Source organism: Camelus ferus, chromosome 19 (genome assembly GCF_009834535.1).
Source record: "Camelus ferus isolate YT-003-E chromosome 19, BCGSAC_Cfer_1.0, whole genome shotgun sequence".
NCBI classification, from domain to species: domain Eukaryota; kingdom Metazoa; phylum Chordata; class Mammalia; order Artiodactyla; family Camelidae; genus Camelus; species Camelus ferus.
The window spans coordinates 24951105-24973436 of NC_045714.1; the positions used below are offsets into that span (position 1 = coordinate 24951105).

A 22332-nucleotide genomic window follows, 5' to 3' on the forward strand; every position below is an offset into this window, starting at 1 on the left:
CAAATGTTCTCTTTATCTTTTAAAGACAGTGCTCCACTGATGGTGACTTACTCAGCTCCAAAGCCAAGGCTGGGTAAGGGCACATGCAGCAACCAGAGCAGTATCACCTATAGGAAGGCGAAAAGAGCTCACGGGAAAGCTCAAGGGGTCAGCCTGATTTTATTTCAAACGATAAAATAATACCACACTCTAAAAATACTAGTATGCAATGGATTTGCTCTTTCTTGACATCTAGCAAGTTTCCACAGCCCACATGTAACATTATCGTGAACCAGTGAAAGGAAGAGTCTACAGACAGGGAAAATCAATGCCACAGGCAGGCTGAAACAAAGGCTGGAGTTTAAGAAAAGGAAAGGGCAAAGTTAAGACCTGGGGAAAGGCTCGGAAAAAAAATCATCACAAGGACTCTCAAATATCATCCAACAATCATATAATCATTCATTCGAGAGAGTTACTGAGGTCCTATTTTGTGCAAGATTTTACAGAGGGTGAAGCAAGAGCGCAGAGACCATGGTGGTAGAAAGGGGAGGGACTCAAATACACTTCTGATCCCAGTGCCTTACACACTTGTCCTCAGTATAATGGAAAAAAAAGTAAAATAATACTCTGTAAACTCAAAGCATTGTTGAAAAAAGTTAAAGTAGACCTAAATACCTGGAGAGACACACCACGCACATTCCTGGATCAGAAGACAGCGCTGTTGGAATGGCAGTGCTCCCAAGAATGATCCGTGTATTCAACGTGGTCTCGATCACAATTCCTGCAGGATCCTCTGCAGAAACTGACTAGCTGCTGCTTCAAATCATATGGGAATTCGAGGGTCTCAGTAACCAAAGAGATCTTGAAAATGTAGAACAACGAGAGAGGACTTGTAATTCTCAATTTCAAAACTTACAACTGTATCTCCAGGTCAGGAGATTACAGGCCATTTTTAACTTATTTACTGTGTTTATTCTTATTTTGTAAATTCTCTACAATGAATATAACTGTTACAATAAGAAAAATAAAAAGTAATTTATCTTTTAAAACATGCACACCGATTCATTCATTGGGAAAAAAATTAACTATAAGGAGGTAAATAAATATCTAGTGAAAAAGGACTACTTAAAAACAAGAGTGCATTTGCACTTTTCATAAATTGAAAACTGGAAAGCACAAACACATCAAGTTTCTAGGGAGCCTGCTGCAACATATTAAGAGTTATTTTCAAATATACTAATTGAACAATGAAAACCCAAGAAAGGGAAAATCTTGATTGACACACAACTTCAAACACATGGAGAGCAAAGGCCTAGAAATCCCAGTCTCTGTAGCTCTGCTACTAACTCAGTAGGAGAGGAAATTCCTCACTGATGGGACAGTGGGTTTCCATGCATAAGACAGGATACACAGTACAAACTGCACTAGATACGGGGGTGATTTTCTTAGAAGAATTCTAAAGGTAGATCATTGCTGAAAAAGTATAAAAACACTGAAAGACAGTTTAAAACACACACCCATATATATTATATATAAATGTATGAAGTCTTCTCCCATGTTGCTTAGAAATACAAAGTTACATTTGTTCATTTATGGGCACTGATTACTTTATCCCAGGTAGAATATTTCGACTAAAACAAATAATCAATAATACACCCCTCTTGTCAAATCTAGTTGATAAGTTACTCTGCTATGTAACCATAATGTGTCGAAGATAGATCTGTAATTAGTGAAAAATGTCTTTGTATGGTTTCTCGAACTCTTCTCAAATTTCCAAGCTTAATTTTAAAATAGATCTCAGCAGTATTTTTATATTATCTTTTACCTTGTGAAATGAACAACACAGTCTGTTATCAAAATTCTGTCCTTACAATGATTCACGAGCACCGTATCCTAAAAACACTGCTGGACAGCAAGGCACTATCCAAACACTGTTACCAAACAAATGAAACACAAGGAAGGCAATGACCCTATACTGGAGGGCTTATAATCTGTGTCAACACTGGGGTTTTTATTTGATTGGTTAGCAAAATAAAATCAATCAAGTACATTCTTCTTTGAGCAGTCTGTAAGTCATGACTCTGTTTTTAGTGTCATGAGCAGGAAAGACTTAAGCATGATTTGATTGGGTCAATTAGCAACAGCCATCACTGCAGAGTGATTAGTAAAAATGTTAACTGATAGCAATGCTTCTGCCAACATGAGACATAAAATAAACCTACACTGAGCTCTGCAAGGAAAATGAGAAGATGAGTTCCCCAATGAGAAAAAAACTAACGAGAAATCAAAGAAGGAAATACTTTCATTAACGATTCCAGGAAGGAGTAGAGCATGGTGGTGAAGAGCACAGATGCTGGGGACAAACAAGAGGGTCTGAAATCCCACAGCACAACTGGGTAGCTGGAACACTGATATTCAGGGAAATTTTATGCATCTCAGTCTCCTCATCCATAGACTCGGGACAACAACAGCACCCATCCCTAGAACGGTCCTAAGAATTCAATATTTTATATATAAAATTTAAATAAAATACCTCATATCTTAAATATTGACCCCAAAAGCACAAGGAACAAACAAAACAGAGGTAAACTGGAGTTCATCAAAATTTAAAACTTTGCTTCAAAGGACACCATCCAGAAAGTGGAAAAACAACACACAGGAGAAAATTTTATTAAATCATTTATCTGATAAGGAATTTGTATTCCCAAGATAAAAAAATCTCCAACAACTCAACAATAAAAAGGCAACTCAATTAAAAAATGAATAAAGGTTCTGAAAAGATATTTTTAAAGGAAAATGTAGAAATGGCCAATAAGCACAATAAAAGATGTTCAATATCATTAGCTCTAAAGGAAACCAAGTCAAAACCACTGGGAGAAACTGCTTCAAACTCACTGCAATAGGTTATAATAAAAAAGTTTAACAATAACTAATGACAAAGAGGAAGCGGAGCACACAGCCATTGCTGGTTAGAATGTAACATAGTGTGGCAACTTTGGAAAACAGCCTGGCAGGTCGTCAGAGAGTTGAACATTTGGTTTCTGAATGACCCAGCAATTCTGCTTCCTGGGGACACACGTAAGAGAACTGAAAGCAAATGTCCCCATAAAAACTCCTACAGGAATTTTTATGACACGATTATTAATCACAGCCAAATACAGAAACAACCCAAATGTCTATCACGTGATGAATGGGTAAACAGAGGGACCCAGCCATACAGTGTAATATTATTCAGCAATAGCAAAGCAAGGAGTACTGACACAGGCCGCAACGTGGACAAACGTGGACAAACATTGAAAACGTTAATCAGTGTGAAAGAATTCAGTCACAATAGACGGTTCCATTTACATGAAGTGACTCGATTTACATGAAATCTCCAGCACAGGCAAATCCACAGAGAGAGAAGAGTGGCTGCCTGGGGCTGGGGGATGATGGGGAAGATGGGAATGACTGCTTATGGGTACGGGGCTTCCTATTGGGGGGATGAAAATGTTCTAAGATTGTCTGGGATGCACAATTCTCGGCATAGATTAAAAACTGCAGTACATTTTAATCGGTGAGTTGTATTAAAACTGTTAAGAACAAAAGCACCTTAGGCCAGTACCTTCCAATAGTAAATGCAAATTGCTTACTTTTATTACAGGAAGAAGAAACTGCCCTCAGCATGAAAGCAGCAGATCAGCAAATGTGAGTTAACCGAAATTGGACAAGAGTATTTCACTTGAAACAGTTGCTGAGTGTACACGAAATATTCAGAAATGACAAGGGAAATCAGTTTGACATCAAGAAGAATCCTGCTTCAAATGCAGATAAAGGATTTGGCAAGCCCAGCTGCTACAAAAGACCAGAGAAGAAACCTGGTTCTTAAAACAAGCACCAGAGCCAACAATGAGAATGTGGTGGGGAAAGCAGGTGGCCGAAAATCTGGAACACTTTGCTACAAATAATTTCTCCACTGAAAATTCAAAAATAAAATGAAAGTGATGATTCACGTGAGTGCTGGCCTCACGTGAATGGGCTTCCTCCGGTGCTCGACAGTTCTGTAACCACGAATGAGAGACTCAGGAGAATCAGCATGGCTCCTTGGGGTCCCCAGGTGACTGCCCACCAGCACGCTGACTACCATCACATCTGCCAGGGATGAAATGCAGAGAAGAGACCAACTTCTGGAAGGGACAGGAAATGTTGACAAGGGAAGAAAATTCTGCAGTCATTCCTGGGACAGAGGCCCTGTGAGCAGAGGCCAGAATGCTGCAGGTAAACTGGGGTGGCTCTAGGGCAGAAAGGGACCACGGAGGAGCAGATCTCAATTCTCTTCTCTCTCTCCCTCGGGTAGCAGATATAAAGTCTGCATCCTTCTCACCTGGAACTGTGGGTTCTAGCTGGCAGAAGTCTTACTGACACGGAATAAATTACTCAAGACTCTGTGGAAAAAGTTAACAGAGCGAGAGGGAGTAGGGTGCCAACTCCATGAGCCTCTCAAATGCTGTCATATTTATTGTGTATAATCAAAGGAAAAAGTCATTAAAAGTTGTTTGATAGTAAGCAGGAACTTGGGGAAAGGCAGAATGAGATAGAGATTGTAGAATCCAAAATGAGTACAAAGGCTTAGTTTATCTTCAGGGAATTCATGGGGTGAGGGGAACAAGATATATTCTTTAGATATGTGAATTAAAATGCAGATCACCAGACCAGCCAGGTCCTTGTTTTGGGGATAATAGACTATCTAACAGCACACAAGCCCAACGTTTATAGCTGAGGGCCTGGGTCCTTGCTTTGCAACCAGCAGAGTGCTATCTAAAACCTCAACTATGCAAGCAAAGAATTGTCTCTCGTTTTTACGGCAAGGAGACAGGAGTGAGGATGCACAGGCCCCTGCTTGCAAAGCAGTTACTAAGCACAGATTTTCTTCTTAAAGTTGACAGGCGGCTGGAGTCTCTTATAAGTTGTTAACCCAATCATGGGCTCCCACATGGAACCATTATGGAGAACATCCTGGAATGACAAATCCTGGCTCTGGGTCTTTTCCTGCCAGCTTCAGCCAATCTAGCAGGGTCTAGACACCTCCCTGAATAACAATCCCACAGAACCACTCACACTCTTAACTCCTGGTGATTGAAACTTAACTTTAGCTCTACACAACTTAACGTAGGAAAGTTTCAGAAATAAAAGATATTATATACTTTTATATCTCATCATAGGACTGATTTTTCTGATTGCTCTAAGCTGCTTCTACTTGGTAAACACCTAACTCTGCAGGTGTATTCAGTACTTTCCATTGGGCATAACTAGCCAGTTTGGGCTTGCTGAATACTATTGGTCAAATACCGATACACCTAATTGGTTTCATTGTTCATCGATTTCAGCTGGGAGGATTGAGTGTCACTGTGTTCCTCAGCCCACCCTCAACTCTTTTCTCATCAGCAACTCAGGCCTCCTGAAAACAAAACAAAGCATTTGTTTCCCTTCTCCTACACATTCCACAAACCCACAAGGAAACATCAGCCTGGAGAAAGAATTCAACAAAAATGTTCAAACAAAAATCTACACACCTGAAGCAACTCCATGTCCGAATCATGATACACAATGACATGAGAGTGTGTCAGGCAGAAAGCATGCGTGAGCCTGACCACCTGATTTCTATTCTTGAAAGGAAGGAAGGTTTTCATATTTTTTATTATCACTCTTTGTCATTGTTTCTGATTAAGCCACAAAATAGTTCATGAAATAATTAAGCACTGCAATAACGTAATTTTTTGTATCAATTACAGGAGGCATTCAGAGGGGATAGGGAAAATCCACCTCTTAAAAAAAGCAAAATTTCTTCCCCTGTGAAGAACACGTATGCAAAATGCAACAGAGAATTCAAATACTTGTGGAGAGAAGGAAAAGCCAAAGAATCAAAAGAAAGTCATTACTATGAGACAATTAAAAATTCACTGGACAAACATGTTCATTGCATTCAAAGAATTTTAAAGGCACACTGCAAACCATTCACTTAATGATCTGCAGGCTAGAGGAAGGATTTCCCTCTTTAACAGACAACAGAAAGCAATAGGGTGCCCCCGCAAACAAGGAGGAAAGAACAATCAGATTTTTAACAGTTCTGATAAATCACAATGTTCTAAAGATGAAAATCCAGAAATTTTAAGCATTCATTCAGACCACAATGAAACAAGCACTTAAAAAAAAAAAAAAAACAAAGAAACTAAGCACATAGATGATGTACATAGATCAATGAGAACTTGTACCGCTGGAAGAAAGAACAGGCTGTAGCCTTTTACTTGAAAAATAAAACTACTTTTAAAGAAAACTGCTAAAACTCATTTCATCATTCATGTTGCCTTGAAAAATCTGAGGCACTTGTATCTGATCAGAAAATCAATTCTGACTAATAGCATGTTACAATTCAGTGCCAATTTGCTTGTGAAGAAAAAAGAAAAGCTACTGTTTCTCATATCCTGCACAAAGTGTGAAGGGCCTCCCTGCCGCTTTCTCCTCCCATTTTCTATGCCCATACTCCCCAACCCTTCTGAAACAAGTATGAGAACGACTTATTCCCACCAATATGCCAAATGACAAATGAAGAACAGTTATTTGTGTAAATATATACCTACACCTTACACTGGAGGAGAAATGTACCAGAAGGCTATATGATACTTATTTCTACCTTCCTGAAATCATACACACACATTCACTCAGACACTGACACAGACACATACACACTGAATTACTGGGCATTTCACAAGCTTAGGACTTCCAACTTCTAGAAGATAACTTTGTAGTTAGTTTAAAATACAAAACAGTCAGATTTTGAAAGCCTTGATCATCTGCTAAGCCATCCAAATATCAAAGAGACCCAATTAGCCTTCTCTGTAAAATGTAATTTCCCATGATGGCATAACAGACCCTAAGAAGTACTGAATCCAAGACTCGTGTTTATCTCTAGCTATGATCGTTTTTAAGCACATTTACAGATTCAGAAAATTATGCCCCAACATTTATTCTTATTGAAATAGAATACGTGTTCTATTGTCTATACAGAGACTAGGTCCCATGATGGTGTTTAAGAGCTATTTTGTGTACTGCAATGTTTATTTTTAAGTGCAGACAAGGAGGGTGGGTATTACTCAGTTGTAGAGCACCTGCTTAGCATGCACAATGTGCTGGCTTCACTCCCCAGTACCTCCAAAAAAATAAATAAAAATAAGTGCATATTTAAAAAAAGAATAAAGCTATAAAAAAATAAATGCAGACTACAAACCACTGCAATCTAGGAGCCACAAGTATAATTAAAAAAACAAGTGTTTCTATCAAATATTGACTATATGCCAAACATAGGGACAACCACAAATCACACCTGACAACCATCACGTGTGATTCTCAGCAACCCTACAAAGTAGACAGGGATGAGAAACCCGGCACTGTGGATGAGGAGACGGAGCTCGGAGGAGCTGGGGACACTGAATGTCCTGCTCCCCGTGACACCACGTCAGCTCAGGACAAGCGCTGACAGAGCTGCACTGAGGGGACATCGAGCTGCATGGAACCTTGGGGGACTGGGGAGACATGAAACAGGAGACATGAAACTATGAACCAGAAAACACTCAAAACTGTTCAGTGAATAACCAGCTCAAATATATTACATTGTGCCACATCCTTTAAACAGGGAACATGTCTGAGACCTTTTTGATGCCTCCGTGTCCTTTCTGCCATCATCAATTATTTGCCTTCTCAGCGTGACCAGTGATGAACTAGACCCCAAAAGAAGTGCACTCAGATGGCAGAGCTTTTAAAGCTGTTTAACGAAGCTTGTAAGACTCTGTCTATGCCTCACACAGGCGGTCACCCATCACTTCTCACCAGTGTGGATGGACCACCTGAAATCACTCCTTTCTGCTTTTTAAAATCCTTTCATCTAATCCAGGCTTTTCAACAGCAAAGAAATAGCTTAACCACAAACAGTGGACAGCTTTTCAAGAAATGGCCTCGAAGAGTACATCGGACGACCTGGAAGCCCTTTTCATCTATTAAACCCACATTCCAGGTACTTCATCATTTTCTGATTTGTAGAGTTTGCCTCTGACTGTCTGGCCTACTCAGAGAGCTCCAAGCCTCACGTGCAGGGCTGGGAGAGGACGCTGCTGTCGGGAGAAATCAGAGAGGAAGGGGGTCACACTCCAGCCAGGTCTGCATGGGTAGAAGAGCCACAACGTGCTCAGAAATTATACCATCAGCATCCCTGGGCTCCAATGGACTGGTCTCACATTAACCAAACTGATGCAAGAAAACCAGATGTTTAAATTATTAATGTAACAGGAGACATGAAACTATGAACCAGACTGAAATATCAGAGTTCAACCATCAGTACATTTTCTCCTCAACAGCTCAATCACGGGCAGTTGGTCATATGGCAAGCATGGACAGAAGCAATGCAGGGAGGGCTTCTAGGTTAACTCAATGTTATACGAATAGACATGCTGCCTGGAAAACAATGTTAATCACGGTGCACTCTCCTGGACAGTGGCTGACACACAACTGTGAGCACTGTGTAACTCTCCTTCCCCTATCTTTTCTGGGGTAACTGATGTACAGAGTTACAGAGACCCAGGCATGCAGATACTTCTAAACACTCACAGCCCATCTCTGGGAGCCTGGAAACCAGACAGCCAGGGATTAAATCCCAGCTCTGCCACTTACTAGCTCTGTGACCTTGGCCAACTTACTTACCCTCTGTGTGCCTCAATTTCCACACTGTAAAACTGGGATAACAATCAAACTTTTTTACCCGCTTGTTTTGAAGATTGAAGGTTTCATTTTTATAAAATGCTCAGAAAAGAACATAGCATTTTTTTTTTGTGCTCAACAAATGTTAACTTAATATTAAAGTGATTTACAAGTCTTCCTTCTAATCATCGTCAGTGTTTCCCGGCTCGACTAAGTCCCAAAGGAAATCCTCATTTCTCCTTTTATAAACTTTTGGAGAGCACCCTTCTCTTCCATCCCACCACCTGTTTAAACTGCGGGAGGGGATGCCTCCTCCCCATTCCTCTGGGCCACGAAGAGTGCTTCTCCCTTCACACCCCTGACACCTGACCCAAAGCTAGCCCTTGACACACTTACAAAGTGAGCTGTGAATCCTTGAGACAAGCAGAACATGTGAAAACCTTTTTTCCTCTCCTTTGTTGGCCACCCTCGGGAAGCACCCGGGATGCTCAGCTCCATGGCAGGACAGCCCTGTGCATGATGGGGCAGATCCTCTCAAGGGAAGGTTCGCTGTGGCCCAGAGCTACCTGGGACTGGATGAGTCTCTAGTTCTTGGACACAGTACCATGACAGCCGTTTTCCCACAGCCCTGGAGTTCACGGAGAACATGTCTTCCTCAGTAATAAAGGAGATGTTAATCGCCTGCCTGCTTTTCTGTGTCATCTCTCAGTTGGCTGCTGGAGAAAACATGTGTATAAGTATTGGGTCCCCTTAAGCCCCAACGTATACTAATTAACAAAAAATTCTGTGGCTTAACGTTGGTTCAGGGTGACTGTGTAATGGTCCTGACTCTGCTGATGCTAAATTATGCGTATAGGAACTATGGAACCTCTTCAAATGTCTTCAATCATAAAACCAGCTTTCTTATTTTGCTATTTCTTAGAAATTGCCAAAGACTATAAAATGATGGCTTCATACAAAACAGCAGCTAAAGTTTATGGGCCCTTTGAGATAACGACTGTGCTAAACACTTTACATAATTTCAAATTCTCACAATTCTACAAAGCAGATATGAGCATCCCCATCTCACAGTTGAGGGAAAATCTCAGAACGAAGTGACTCGGGTTCACGTGTCTCAGTGGCAGCGCGTGCATGCAATCCCAAGTCAAAACACTACACCCCTTCCTATATATACCAAATCACCTCCCACCAATTAACACACAGCGGCGGGGTCAATACTCAGGGAACTCAGTACACTTTTCAGCTTTAAGGTGCTCCAGAGGCCGCTTCTAGCTGTTTAATAAAATCCTGGCTCCCTGGTTTCTAACACTGGAAGAAAAGTCCTATTTTGCCATTGTTTGCACAGCAAGTCTGAAATGTTCACAGTGAGATGACAGAATAAAAGTAAGATCTAAGTAGAATAATTTTTCCAGGTAGACAGACACAATGGACATTGTGCTATCCTGAAGCATTAAGCAAAGAAATCAAAATAAAATAACGTTGTTTAAGCCTTCTTTTACAAACAGGAAAATTAAGACTGTAAGAAGGTGCAACAGCGCCACCTATGGCTAAAAAGTCATTCCAGGTTGCCGGGAAAGATGCAAGACGAAAATTGCCTGTAGGATCAGAAACGAGAATCAAATAAACTCAAAATGGATTAAAGACTTCAACATAAGAGGAGATTCAATAAACCTCGTAGAAGAAAACATAGGCAAAATATTATCTCATATACATCTCAAAAATGTTCTCCTAGGGCAGTACCCAAGCAATACAAATAAAAGCAAGAATAAACAAGTGGGACCTAGTTAATTTTACAGGCTTTGCACAGCAAAGGAAACCTACGTAAAACAAAATGACAACCTACAGAATGGGAAAAAATTTTTGCAAAAGATGAAATTGACAAAGGCTTGATCTCCAGAATATACAAGCAGCTAATATGACTTAGTAAGAAAAAAACAACAACCCAATCCAAAAATGGGCAGAAGACCTAAACAAGCAATTCTCCAATGAAGACATATGAATGATCAATAAGCATAGGAAAAAAATGCTCAGTATAAGTAATTATCAGAGAAATGCAAATCAAAACTACAATGAGGTATCACCTCACACCTGTCAGAATGGGCATCATTCAAATGTCCACAAATGACAAATGCTGGAGAGGCTGTGGAGGAAAGGGTACCTCCTACACTGTGGTGGGAATGCAGTTTGGTGCAGCCACTGTGGAAAACAGTATTGAGACTCCTGAAAAGACTAGGAATACACATCCTATGACCCAGGAATCCCACTCATGGGCATATATCCAGGGAGAATCCTCCTTCAAAATGACACCTGCACCCCAAAGTTCATAGCAGCACTATTTACAATAACCAAGACTTGGAAACAGTCTAAATATCCATTGACAGATGACTTGATAAAGAAGAGGTGGTATATTTATACAATGGAATACTATTCAGCCATAAAAATGACAACATAATGCCATTTGCAGCAACATGTATGTCCCTGGAGTATGTCATTCTAAGTGAAGTAAGCCAGAAAAAGAAAGAAAAATATCATATGAGATCACTTATATGTGGAATCTAAAAAAGAAAACAAAGGGAAAAATGAACATAAATACAAGAGAGAAACAGAGTCATAGACATAGAATACATACTTGTGGTTGCCAGGGAGGAAGGGGGCGGGAAGGGACCGACGGGGAGTTTGAAATTTGTAGATGCTGACAGGTATATATAGAATAGATAAACAAGATTATACTGTATAGCATAGGAAAATATATACAAGATCTTGTGGTAGCTCACAGTGAAGAACAATGTGACAACGAATATATGCATGCTCATGTATAACTGAAAAATTGTGCTCTACACTGGAAATTGATACAACATTGTAAACTGACTATAACTCAATAAAACAAAATTTAAAAAAAGAAAGAAAGAAGAATCAGATAACTGAATGCTTATCTAGCACACACTGAATTCTGCTTCGGGGAAGAGAGTGGTATACAGCATTTAATCTGAAATTGATAATACTCCTGAATATAAACAAAAGACATAGGCATATGGAAACTCATCTTAAAAGAGGAAAGAATCCAGTCCAGCCTCTTCATTTTACAGGAGGGGAGACTGATACCTGGGATCTGTCCTCCTGGCAATCAGCAGCAAAGCTCTCCTAGTCCTCATGTCTTGCACTATGTCAAATGCCAACAGATCTGTACTAGGCCTATATTCATAAAAGTCACTTCTGCATTTTTCCAACAGTAGGTAATCTAAGTGTCTTGCAAAATAGTCTTCCCAAAGAGTCAGGAAATCATATCATTTTGTTGAAATGCAAAAAGATTAATTTATGTATTAAAACAGCGTGAGCTTTATTCTCTCCATTTAAAAAGTGACATGTCAAATCAATGTTTTGATATTTTAAAACCTATTAAGAGTACAGAAAAAAATCAAAATTTTCTTCAATCACAACAGAGATAAGCTTATTTCCTGAAAATATTTAATGTTGATTTTTCTAAATTAATGGTTCTGGTCAGATTCCTACAAATTTAAAAGTTCTAGTGGATGGTTACACGGCAATATGAATTGTGAGTTGTAAAAATACACATTCTGTGTAAATAACCTTCAAGGTCGTCTGCTTAAGGCAATTTAACTAGTCCCTATCCTACAAGAATGACATTGATTTCATCAAAACTTCATACTGCACTAAAAAACAACTGAATCCTTATTACTGTAAATCAAATTTATATGTATCATATATATATATATACATATCGAATATGTATCAGAAATAAGCCATCCTCTTTAGTATTCAGAGCTGATTCTTCTAAACTGTCATTGTGACAGCACATTTTTTTATTGAGCACCTCTTTGGTGCTTTGTATACAAGGCGTCGAACTCTCACAGTCAAGACAAGTTAAACAGCACTACTCAAATTTCACAAATGAGGAAATGTACTTAAGCCATAAAAACAACTTACATATTCATCATCAGGAAAGAAAAGAGTCAAGATTTTACTTTCAATATTCACTGACAATCTTTTCTTCCATACTAAAACTACATAAAACCAATTCAGACTTTGTAAATTTTTCTCTCAATAAGCACCCCTAGAGAAAAACAAGCAATGAGTCATTAGCAGTTGTTAGACTTTCAAAGCTGACTTTTCATTTGCATTATAATCATTTTTAATATTTTGTTTTTAGTGCTTGCAGAACACTAGAATAAATAACACTAACTTTTTAAGTCATTAGCCGAGAATAAAACATTTGTGAAAATGTACAACTTTAATTTATGCCACTCTGTCTCACATTCTCACTAGTGTCTCTCCTTTGAAGGCCTCATCAGGCTGAGATCACTAAAATCGGTCATTTACGGACTCACAGGTGTCCAGAAAACCACTCAACGGGAGGCTGATTAGAGGAGCAATTGAGAATGCATTCTGTGCAGCCTGGGTTCCAGCCCTGAGCCTAGCCGCCGCCAGCTGCGTGTGATTTGGGACAAGCTGCCCCATGTCTCAATCCTTCAGCTGCAAAAAAGGAGACACTGATACCTACCCTCAAACACCTGCTATGAAGTAAAACATGAGGAAAGCATTTTAGTCTTTGTTCGGTGCCCATTCAGGGCGAATTTGGTCATTATGATGATGAGGATTACTTTTAATAAATTAAGCTGGACTAAAAAGTAGAAATCACCATAAAGGAGAAACATTTTAAGTCAATGAGCATTTCCTTTTGGATGGATTGGAGAATGTTCTATTGATTTTTCTAATAAACCAAATTTTGTCCATAATTATGGATTTACAGGTTCATGGACAAGTCTCCAGAAAAAGAATTAGAGCCCTCTAACCTCTGAATACTAAGAAAGTAAAGTTTAAATAAAAATTATGGGGGAGATTATACCTCAGTTGGGAGAGTATGTGCTCAGCATGCATGAGACCCTCAGTTCACTTCCCAGTAACTCCATTTAAAAAAAAATTTTTTTTAAGAAATGGAGAATTAAAGCAGAAAGATGGAGGACCACAGCATTTTTTTGCAGACTCACCTCAGATATAAGTTGGGGAAAAAAGACACCCTTTTCTCAGAGGAAATCTTGAGAACTATGTAAACCAGATCTGAGATGTCTAGTCTTTTAACATTATTCATGAATTCATATCACCAAGTCTTAAAACTACCTGATAACCCACAGTGGTGATACTGATCATAATCACAGCTGCCAACACGGATCGAGTTCTGGCTAGGACTGCTCTGTTCTGACATCTCTGCCCCTGAGGCCTCACCAGGCTGAGATCATTAAATCCAGTCATTCATGAGCATCTTGTGTAAGTCCTCCATTTGTGCTTCTCACTCCCCCCTCACCAGCCCCTCTGAGGGAAGCACTGTTATCATCTTCCCCACCCTCAGATAAGGCCACTGAGGCACAGAGACTAAACCTGCTCCAGGTCACATCGGCATTAAAGGATGTCTGTATTTCTGCTGTTTTGCTATTGACAAAGGAATCTGAGATATCAATTCAAGAGAGACTGTTAAATAATCAAGTCTGTCTGGTCTTCACCTCAAAGAGCAGATCTATAAATTCCTGATGTAGGATGAGGCTGCCGCCACAAACTGACTCAGCTTGTAATTAATATCCAAGATGAAGCAGCGGATACACATAAATATTCACGATTGTCAACTCCGCTCACGGGTCTGGGCCCTTCACTGCCTGAACGGGGGTGAAATCCCCACCCGTGTCAGGGTGGGAAGCGCGGCTCTTCCAGGTCTCACCCAGGCTTCACGGGCTATTTCCCCTCACAGACTGTCCTCAACGATTAAAAAGCTCTCAAGATTTTTACACCATGCAAAACTAAAAGGCGTTTCTGCAGATGGAGCACTTTCTCAGGCTTAAACCATATTTTGCCTACACTTAGCAAGGGGGAAAAAGAAACATGACTCTGCAAAGTCTCTGAGCCTCAACACTCACACGAGTAGAACGGCCTCAGCACAAGATGACTCTTCACATTGCAGGGTGAGAACAAAATAAAGCCGCCCCAACAACAGTCACTCCCAGAGACAGACGCTCAGCAGTCTTCTGCACACTCACGGCTGTGCAGCCCTCACCACCATCTATTTCCAGAACAGTCCATCATCCCAAAAGAAACCCCCTGTCCACTAGCAGTCACTCCCCATCATCCCTCCACCCAGCCCCTTGCAACCATCACCTGCTCTCTACCTCTGCATGTGCCTATTCTGGGCATGTCAGATCACTGAAATCAACAATATGTGGCCGTTTGTGTCTGGTTCCTTTCACTTAACATGCTGTTATCAAGGCTTGTCCATGTTGAAGTGGTATCAGCATCTTTTACTTTTTATTTTTTGAAAATGTTCAAGTTTATCAGAAGGTGGTAAGTACTATCAAGAAGAGTAGAGTGGAGTTTAAGGGGTGGGGTTCAAAGGGAAAAGGGCGGGTTGAGCAGTCAGGTGGAGTTCCAAGAGCAGGTGGCCGTTTTCATCTTCTTTTTCATTTTTTTCATTCTTAAATCTGAATAATATTCCACTATGTGGAGATACTACATTCTGTTCATCAATTTAGCAGCTATATATGGATGAGGTCCAGAACAATATGTGTCAGAGGTGACTCACAGGGATGGCATTTAAGCAAAGGGCAAGATGTGCTTTTAAAAAAGGCCAACAAACATAGGCCCAAGGAAATTCAGCGCGTTTCTGAGAAAGTGCATGCTTGCTTCAGGAGTGCTGTGCAGGGCTGTGAGGGAATGTGACAGAATACACAGTGAGGGAGTCATCTGAGAAGTTTCCCCACTGCAGGCAGCTCAGACAATTCTCCTCCCTCATCCAGTATTTTAGAGCCATTTTTCTAGGTTTCCTCTTATTTCAAGTAACAGCACTTTAACTACACATCTCATCATCTACATCAGATCACCTTACCTCCAAGCCACAGAAAGTCATTCACTGTCTGGAACAGCTCCAGGACAAATGGTGATGGACCAGGGAGTCCTACAGCATCCCGCCCAGGTGATGTCCAGAAAGTAAAATGCACAGAAACGTCTCATTGCTGGTGCATGACGTCTGCCCCAAAATTGCCCCGAAAGGATGCTGGCAAAGCACTATTCAACACTCTCACTACAAAAAAAAAAAAAAAAAAAAAAAGAAGGCAAATTTAGGCTCTGCCATTGAAAACCAGCAAACATCACTGCCAATATCTGAGCTGAAATGGTCCTGACTTCAAAAAACACTGCGTAGTTATTTTTCAAACATGAAAGGCATATATGTATTTCACATACATAATATTACTGTAGGATTTTTCTTTCCAAAATTTCCAGTCGCAACATTAGCACAAGAATGTTTATGTTTCAGCTTTAAAAAAAAATCAATTATGTTCCAATTTCTTAATATTGAGCCTTTTGTTATTTTATAAACAGAGCTATGCTGAATATTATAAACCAACTGTTTGTATTCTGCAAACAAGTCCATTATGACCTCACTATTTCAGAGCAAGCTTTAGTGATGCTTTGAGAGGTGGGGCCTGGGGCACTCACTAACAGCTCTTTAAATACTGACAAGGATGTGCTATTAAGTAATGCAAAGGCTCTAACTCCACATTAACTCAGAAACCAAAAAAATTAGTACCTAAGCCTTACTTTATCATTTTTAAATATTCCTATTCTTTTGAATATTAAATTTCTTTAAAGATAAGATTTTGTTTTGAGAAAAACAGTAGCTGTATTCAATTTCCTCTCACCAAGAAAGCAATTTTTATCAAGAATAAAAACACCTATGGAAATCCAAAAGACGGGGCATTTCTAGCTAAGTGAACGTGCAGATCTCAACACACACATAAATCCTATCAGATCTCACTCAAACGAGCTCAACAAACTCCTGGGCTACCCTGGTACTTAGCTCTTCTCTTCCAAATGTTGGCTGAGCAAAGATCATCACAGAAGGCAGGGAAGGAGAGAAGAGGAAAGTCCACCTGGCGGCCTCCATCTGTTTTCTTCCAGCCACAAGGCGCCGCTAGGGCGGCCCCACTAACAAGCCTTCCCCATAAGGAGATACTGCATCTGCACTGCCCCTGCCGTCCCCAGGCAGCCCCGATGCCCCTCTCCCACTGGTCATCTACCAGCCTGTGAAATCTATTCTAATGACCCTCTCACTTGGTGGCACCCTACCCTTGTTCCCAACTACACACACACACACACAGCCAGAGCAGCCCTCCCAAAACCCAAATTTGATTACATCACTCCCCTGCTTCAAGCCCTTCAGGGGTTCCCTAGTACAGTTCTAGCCCCACCCCGACCCCTACCCCTACCCCTAATTGCCCAGCCTCACTGCAGTACCCAGGTCCCCAGTGACCTCAGGGGCTCCCTGACCACCTGCTACTTCCCACTCGCCTCCAGGCTCATTTTCACTATATCTAAAGGAAGCCTTCCCTGCCTCCAACCCCCGCAATTTTAGTTAGGTGCCCCTGCTGTGTTCCTAGAACATTCTACCCAGGGTCAACTTCTGAAACTGCTAAGCTCGCAAGAGGCAAGTACGATTCCCTTACTACATTGGGTCCATCCCTCTCCCCTACACACTCAGAAGTGCGTATGTTATGAATAAATTAATGAAGGGGTGGGTCTCAAAGGTACAGACAGAGCTGCTATTGCCCGTCCCGAACCCTTCTTTCTGTAGAACATCAGAAGCAAAACCAGGAGTACCTGTACTGAGGGTCACTTCCTGCTGACACCCTTCACTGCCTCCTGTGTCAGTTCTAGTAAAACCCAAGCTCTTCCAAAGCCCTCCACCCCAGGCCATCTCCAGTGTCCTCCCCAGCAGGGCACCCTCCACCCTAGGCCACACAGGGCACTCTCACCGAGTCCCCACCCACAAGCCTCCAGGCCTCTGCCCGGCTGCTCCACCCACCTGAGCCACCCTCTTGATTCCTTCTCCTGGCTGGCTCTTACTCTGTTCTCAGAAATGAATGTAGAGCCCATTTCTTCTAGGAAGTCCTCTCTGATAATGTCCTTTAGGTCTTGGCTGGGCTCCCTCTACAGCAGCACTGCATGGTGACCAACGGAGTGTTTGCCCGCTCCTTTGAGACCATGACCTCTTAGGGGCCACTTGGGAAGGAGTGAGAGATTACAAGAGGGGTGAGGGAAGCAAAAAGCAAAAATCGCAGCCCAAGTCCCAAATTCAAGGATTCTTTCTCAGAAAAAAGAATAAAATATTTCACACGTGTGCAATTTGGCTACCATTTTTGTGGCTTGTGGACAGCAAAAGCTTGGTGTTCTAGTCCAAAACCCAGGTTACATGCAAAGAAATGTATATATTCATATCCAAAGGAAACCAGAGCTGCTCAACAACAGCTTGCAGTTAGAATTGAAAGGAACTTTGATAAAGGCAATCTCTCTCTCTCTTCTTTCTTTTCTGGCATCATATAATTTTAGAAGTATTTGCGTGACTAAGAGATGGCTACAGCCCGTGATTCTGCACTGGAATATTTGGGGCTGAGGAAGCCCAGATTATATTCACTGTGTAAATGCAATCACACCAACACAATGACAGGCGCCCTGGTGGTGGAGCTGATGTTCCAAAGCAGGCAACCTTATGCTATAAGAGAACTCTAAATAGAAAGGAAGAAATGCAATGTTCTGTACTCAAATTCATTCGCTATATGGGCCATTAACTGATAGTATATCTTGTCTAATGAAACCCAAAAATAAATTGTCAACGTGGATTTTCCTCATCTGACCTTTTTATGCTAACTTTGGATATCAAACCCTCACTCCATACAGAAAGCTCAGGCCTACGCTGCAGCACAGTTACATCCCGTGGAAGAAAGTCTATTAAGGAAGAACTGGAGAGTTTCCCTTCAGAAGCTGCTAAGTCTTGTTTTGCACCTTTACATCATTTGCAACCACGTCATCGTCAAAGGAGTAAGACCTTACATCTGTGGGGCGTAAAGCACTGCGGTGCTTCTGAACCATCAAAGAACACTGAGCTTTGTGAAACAGTCCTGAGGCACTTAAATCGCACTTTTTCTGAAAGGCTCAAAAACCGACCCACTTCACCATTCCACGTAAAACAGGGATGTACCGGAATTAGTAGAGAAAACATGCCCTTGAATTCTGACAAGGCCCTGCTTGAATCCTGCTACAGCATTTACTAGCCGCTAAACGGACCAATTCCTTAACCCCTCTGAGAAGGCTTCCCAATCTGCAAAAGGGGGCTGCCACCACCCACCTGGGAGGCATGGATGTGAATGCAACACGCAAGTAGGGCGGCCGCCTGGTACCTGACACGGGGCCTGGCTAGTTTCCCTCCGCTGCCCTTCTCCCCCTTTAAACTTGCACTGTTCCCCCTGGTAAGGGTCAAGGCCCCGAACAGACTGCCCGATTCTCCTGTGTATCCCCGGATACATGAATTACACTTAGGAGGCCAGAAAAACAACTGTCTCCTCCCCAGTCACTATCAATGTTCTTAAGAGTCTGAGTTTTTTTTAACTCTATTTTGCAGGGAGACTATTCCAGAACTGTCCAAGCACCATTCTCCAGGTTGGCTCCTCTCCCAGCGCCCATCACTTCTCACCTCAGATCCTCTGTCTGATTGCCTTTTGTTCATGGGAAATTGAGTCTGGTAGGGTGGGGCTCCCTAGGCCTCCCTCCCTCCCTCACATGTGAGTGTGACTACCTTCTCCCCACTCCCCACTCCAACTCTAGCTTCTGAGGAGTCTCCCCTCCAGGAATCTGCAGCCTCTGCATCGTCCCAAGTCGCGAACACGTGGCCACAACCCTCCCTTCAGATTTCTTCCTCGGTGGCCCTGCCCACCCCCCGGCCCCTTAAGGATAAATGGCATTACTCTGAAAATCGCAAACGTCGCTGACTGACACACCATAGCTGCATGGTCTGGGCTTTCCTCCAACCCAGGCACAGACCTGCCCCCCTCAGCCTCAGTCTGCACCTCTCGAGATGAGCTCATCCACATGCACGGCTGTGAATACCAGCTAAGAATGACGACTCCCAACGTGTAACTCTAGTCCGGCTCCTTCACCTGAGCCCCAGGCTCATAGACCCGAGTGCCTCTTAGAAGTCCTAACTTGGATGAAAAATGGCATCTTAAAGATGCCTCATATCCACCATTTACTCTGGAATTCGATTCCTGGCATATATCTCACAGGCTCCCCATTTTAGTAACAGCCCCAGCACCCACATACATGTTTGAGGTCACATTCAACTTCCCCTGTTCCCTCCCCATAGCCCTGCCCTGGATTCAGTCCTGTCATTTCCGTCGCTAAGCCCATCTCAAGTCTGGTTCTGCAGGGACCACGGCCGTAAACCCACAAGCTCACAGCAAGGTGCAGTGTGTCACAGTCCTCCGAAGGGTGCTTCCTGGAGGGGGAGGCATCTCCTGGCAAGGGTCACCATCAGAAGGCACTGGATTCTCACAAAGGAGGACCAGGTGAAGGGACTCAAGGTTCTCCCGTGGTCTGAAATTTGAAGGGACCGAGGTCTGGGAGAGCTCCTAATTAGCAGACACACTTGCCAGTGAGCAGATGAGGATGGAGGATCCCAGGCAAGGCTGTTCTCACTCCGACCCCTGGTCTCTCGGGAGCCACGGGAAAGGCCTGTGTCCAGGGCACAGCCCAGCCATCACAGATCCCAGCCTGCATTTGCCAACCCAGACAGCCTAGACCCCTTCTACCTGCGACACTTACTTCTGTGCTGTTCCCCCCGAGAATGTGATGGAGTCTTTCAGAATGTCTGGCCTGTCTCAAGCGAGACCAAGTCAGTGAAGGATGAAGTGTCCACATTTGGACCAGAGCATGAAAGGAGAAACAAGGCCTCATGGTCAGCATGATGGTGGTGGCCAAACCCTTACCCCGGATGAGATGAACCAGGGTGGGGGTGAGAATCCAAGGTCCTAGGTCGGCCAAAGCATCTTCCTTCACGGGTGACTGGGGTGTTGAAGTCTCACTACCGCAAACTAACAACACGGCCGTCAGTGGTGGAAGTCAGCTGCAACAGACACAGAGTCAGCTATTACTGCCAACATGGGTTAAAAATAAAGGCTAATTCAGGGAGGCCTGCACAGCTGCTTAAGCAAACCACAGACCCAGCTCTGAATGCCCACTGGCTGAAGCAGAGAGGAAGCTACGGTCCCCGTTATTGGTCCCTGTGTCCACCAGATCCAAGTGAGCCAGCTACTTAGCAGAAGGCCACATTTTCCTGATTCTCAGAGAAACCAGCTTCATAAAGGGAACAAAAGAGTGACATGGATTTTAGACCCACTGCTGCCCCTTTATGAAGGCAAAGTAAAGTAAATGGCATGGGGAAGGCAAAACAAAAGAAAACCGCTTTCTCCAACAGCACCCCTTGTGGGCTGCTCACCCCCCCCCAAGCCGGGCATGTCCTTCCCAGTGACCGCCGGCCCGGAAGCGCCATCAGGTTCGTTACACAGCGACGGCCAGGAACCGCATGCAAGTAAAAGCCAGAATGAAGCAAGGTACTGCAGACTTTGACTTTCCAAGTGAAAATACCCATGAAATCTTCCCTCAGAAGCCACCTAAATCAATTCGCATCTCACTTCCTCAAAACAAACAAACAAGCAAAATTAATAATGGCTCATTTGTCACCAATATAAGGAGGACCAAGCGGCTCCTCCAAGCAAGGATTTTAACAGGTATCAAACACCATTGTGTGATGTGTTAACAAACCAAAAATTCCAAAACATTACAAAATAATAAGATGATTAGGATAATAAATGGATTCAGGCAGCTGTTAAGTTTTTGCTTTTTAAATCGATGGAGGTAGCACGAAGTGAAATGTAAGTATTTCAGATGCAGGGTGTGCACAACCCACCTTTTCAGACCCAAGAGCATGCTCACAGGGCAGTACGAGGGAAAAAGGAAGAGAGGAACAAGCAAAAGTTAGAAATACACAGCAACCAAAATAATTTTGACAGCATGAATATAAGAATTTACGTGAGTGTGATGATGCCAGAAACGCGGGGAGAGTGATTCCCACCCTCACCTCCTGCTCTGGGGAAGCCAGGGGCCTGAGGGGAGCGTCACTGCCATGGGGACCCCAACGTCGTCAGTGCCCCAAACCAAAACTCCACCTACATGCGCCTAGACAGCTTTTGATCTACAATACTTGGTCGCATTTCAGGCTTGACAGTTTTACTCACTCCCACAAAGAGTAGCAGGAGAGAATTAGGCTCTGCTCCTGCAACAAATAATTGCTTTAAAAGTTGGGTGACTATGGAATAAAAGCAACAATGGAGTAAAAGTGATGGGAGGAGAACGTGTTTGACTGGAGCTCACTGGCTGCGTTATCTCACTGACGTTCAGATGCTGGCCGAGCGCTTCTGGTACCAGAACAGACAGATCCAACAGGAGGGAAGTTTAATGCGCTGCTGTATTTTGATGCCCAGAGCTGTGCCTGGTAGACGAGGTCTGGGTAAACAATGGTGGCAGTGTCAAACACTATGCACTAAGCACAATGTCCTGAAACTAGCTCCTCCGCCAAATCCCGAGGACAGACTACAAAAGGCAAAAACAAGCTGTCAATCTCCGGTGGGTCCGCAGACTCAGAGCCAAGCAGTTGCTGAGCAAAAATTTCACCAGTGCCTCCTATGACAAAAGAGGAGGCACTGGCCAGGGGGCTGGAGCTAGGGCTCCAGGCTT

At 42.6% G+C, this 22332-nt stretch overlaps 1 protein-coding gene across 2 annotated transcripts in view; it reads right to left on the reverse strand.

Annotated features, from left to right (window-relative positions):
* The window catches only part of LOC116657928, an 88503-nt gene that overhangs the window by 20325 nt on the left and 45846 nt on the right, over positions 1–22332 (reverse strand). The window contains exon 1 of one of the 2 annotated variants that reach the window (XR_004313108.1): positions 655–941. Coding sequence is in view for 1 of the 2 variants with exons in the window: in XM_032461817.1 (XP_032317708.1) it covers positions 20659–20662 (4 nt within the window). In the remaining variant the exon portion in view is untranslated. Of the gene's footprint in view, positions 1–654; positions 20663–22332 lie in introns of those variants that run through there. The other variant, XM_032461817.1, reaches the window with a different exon arrangement.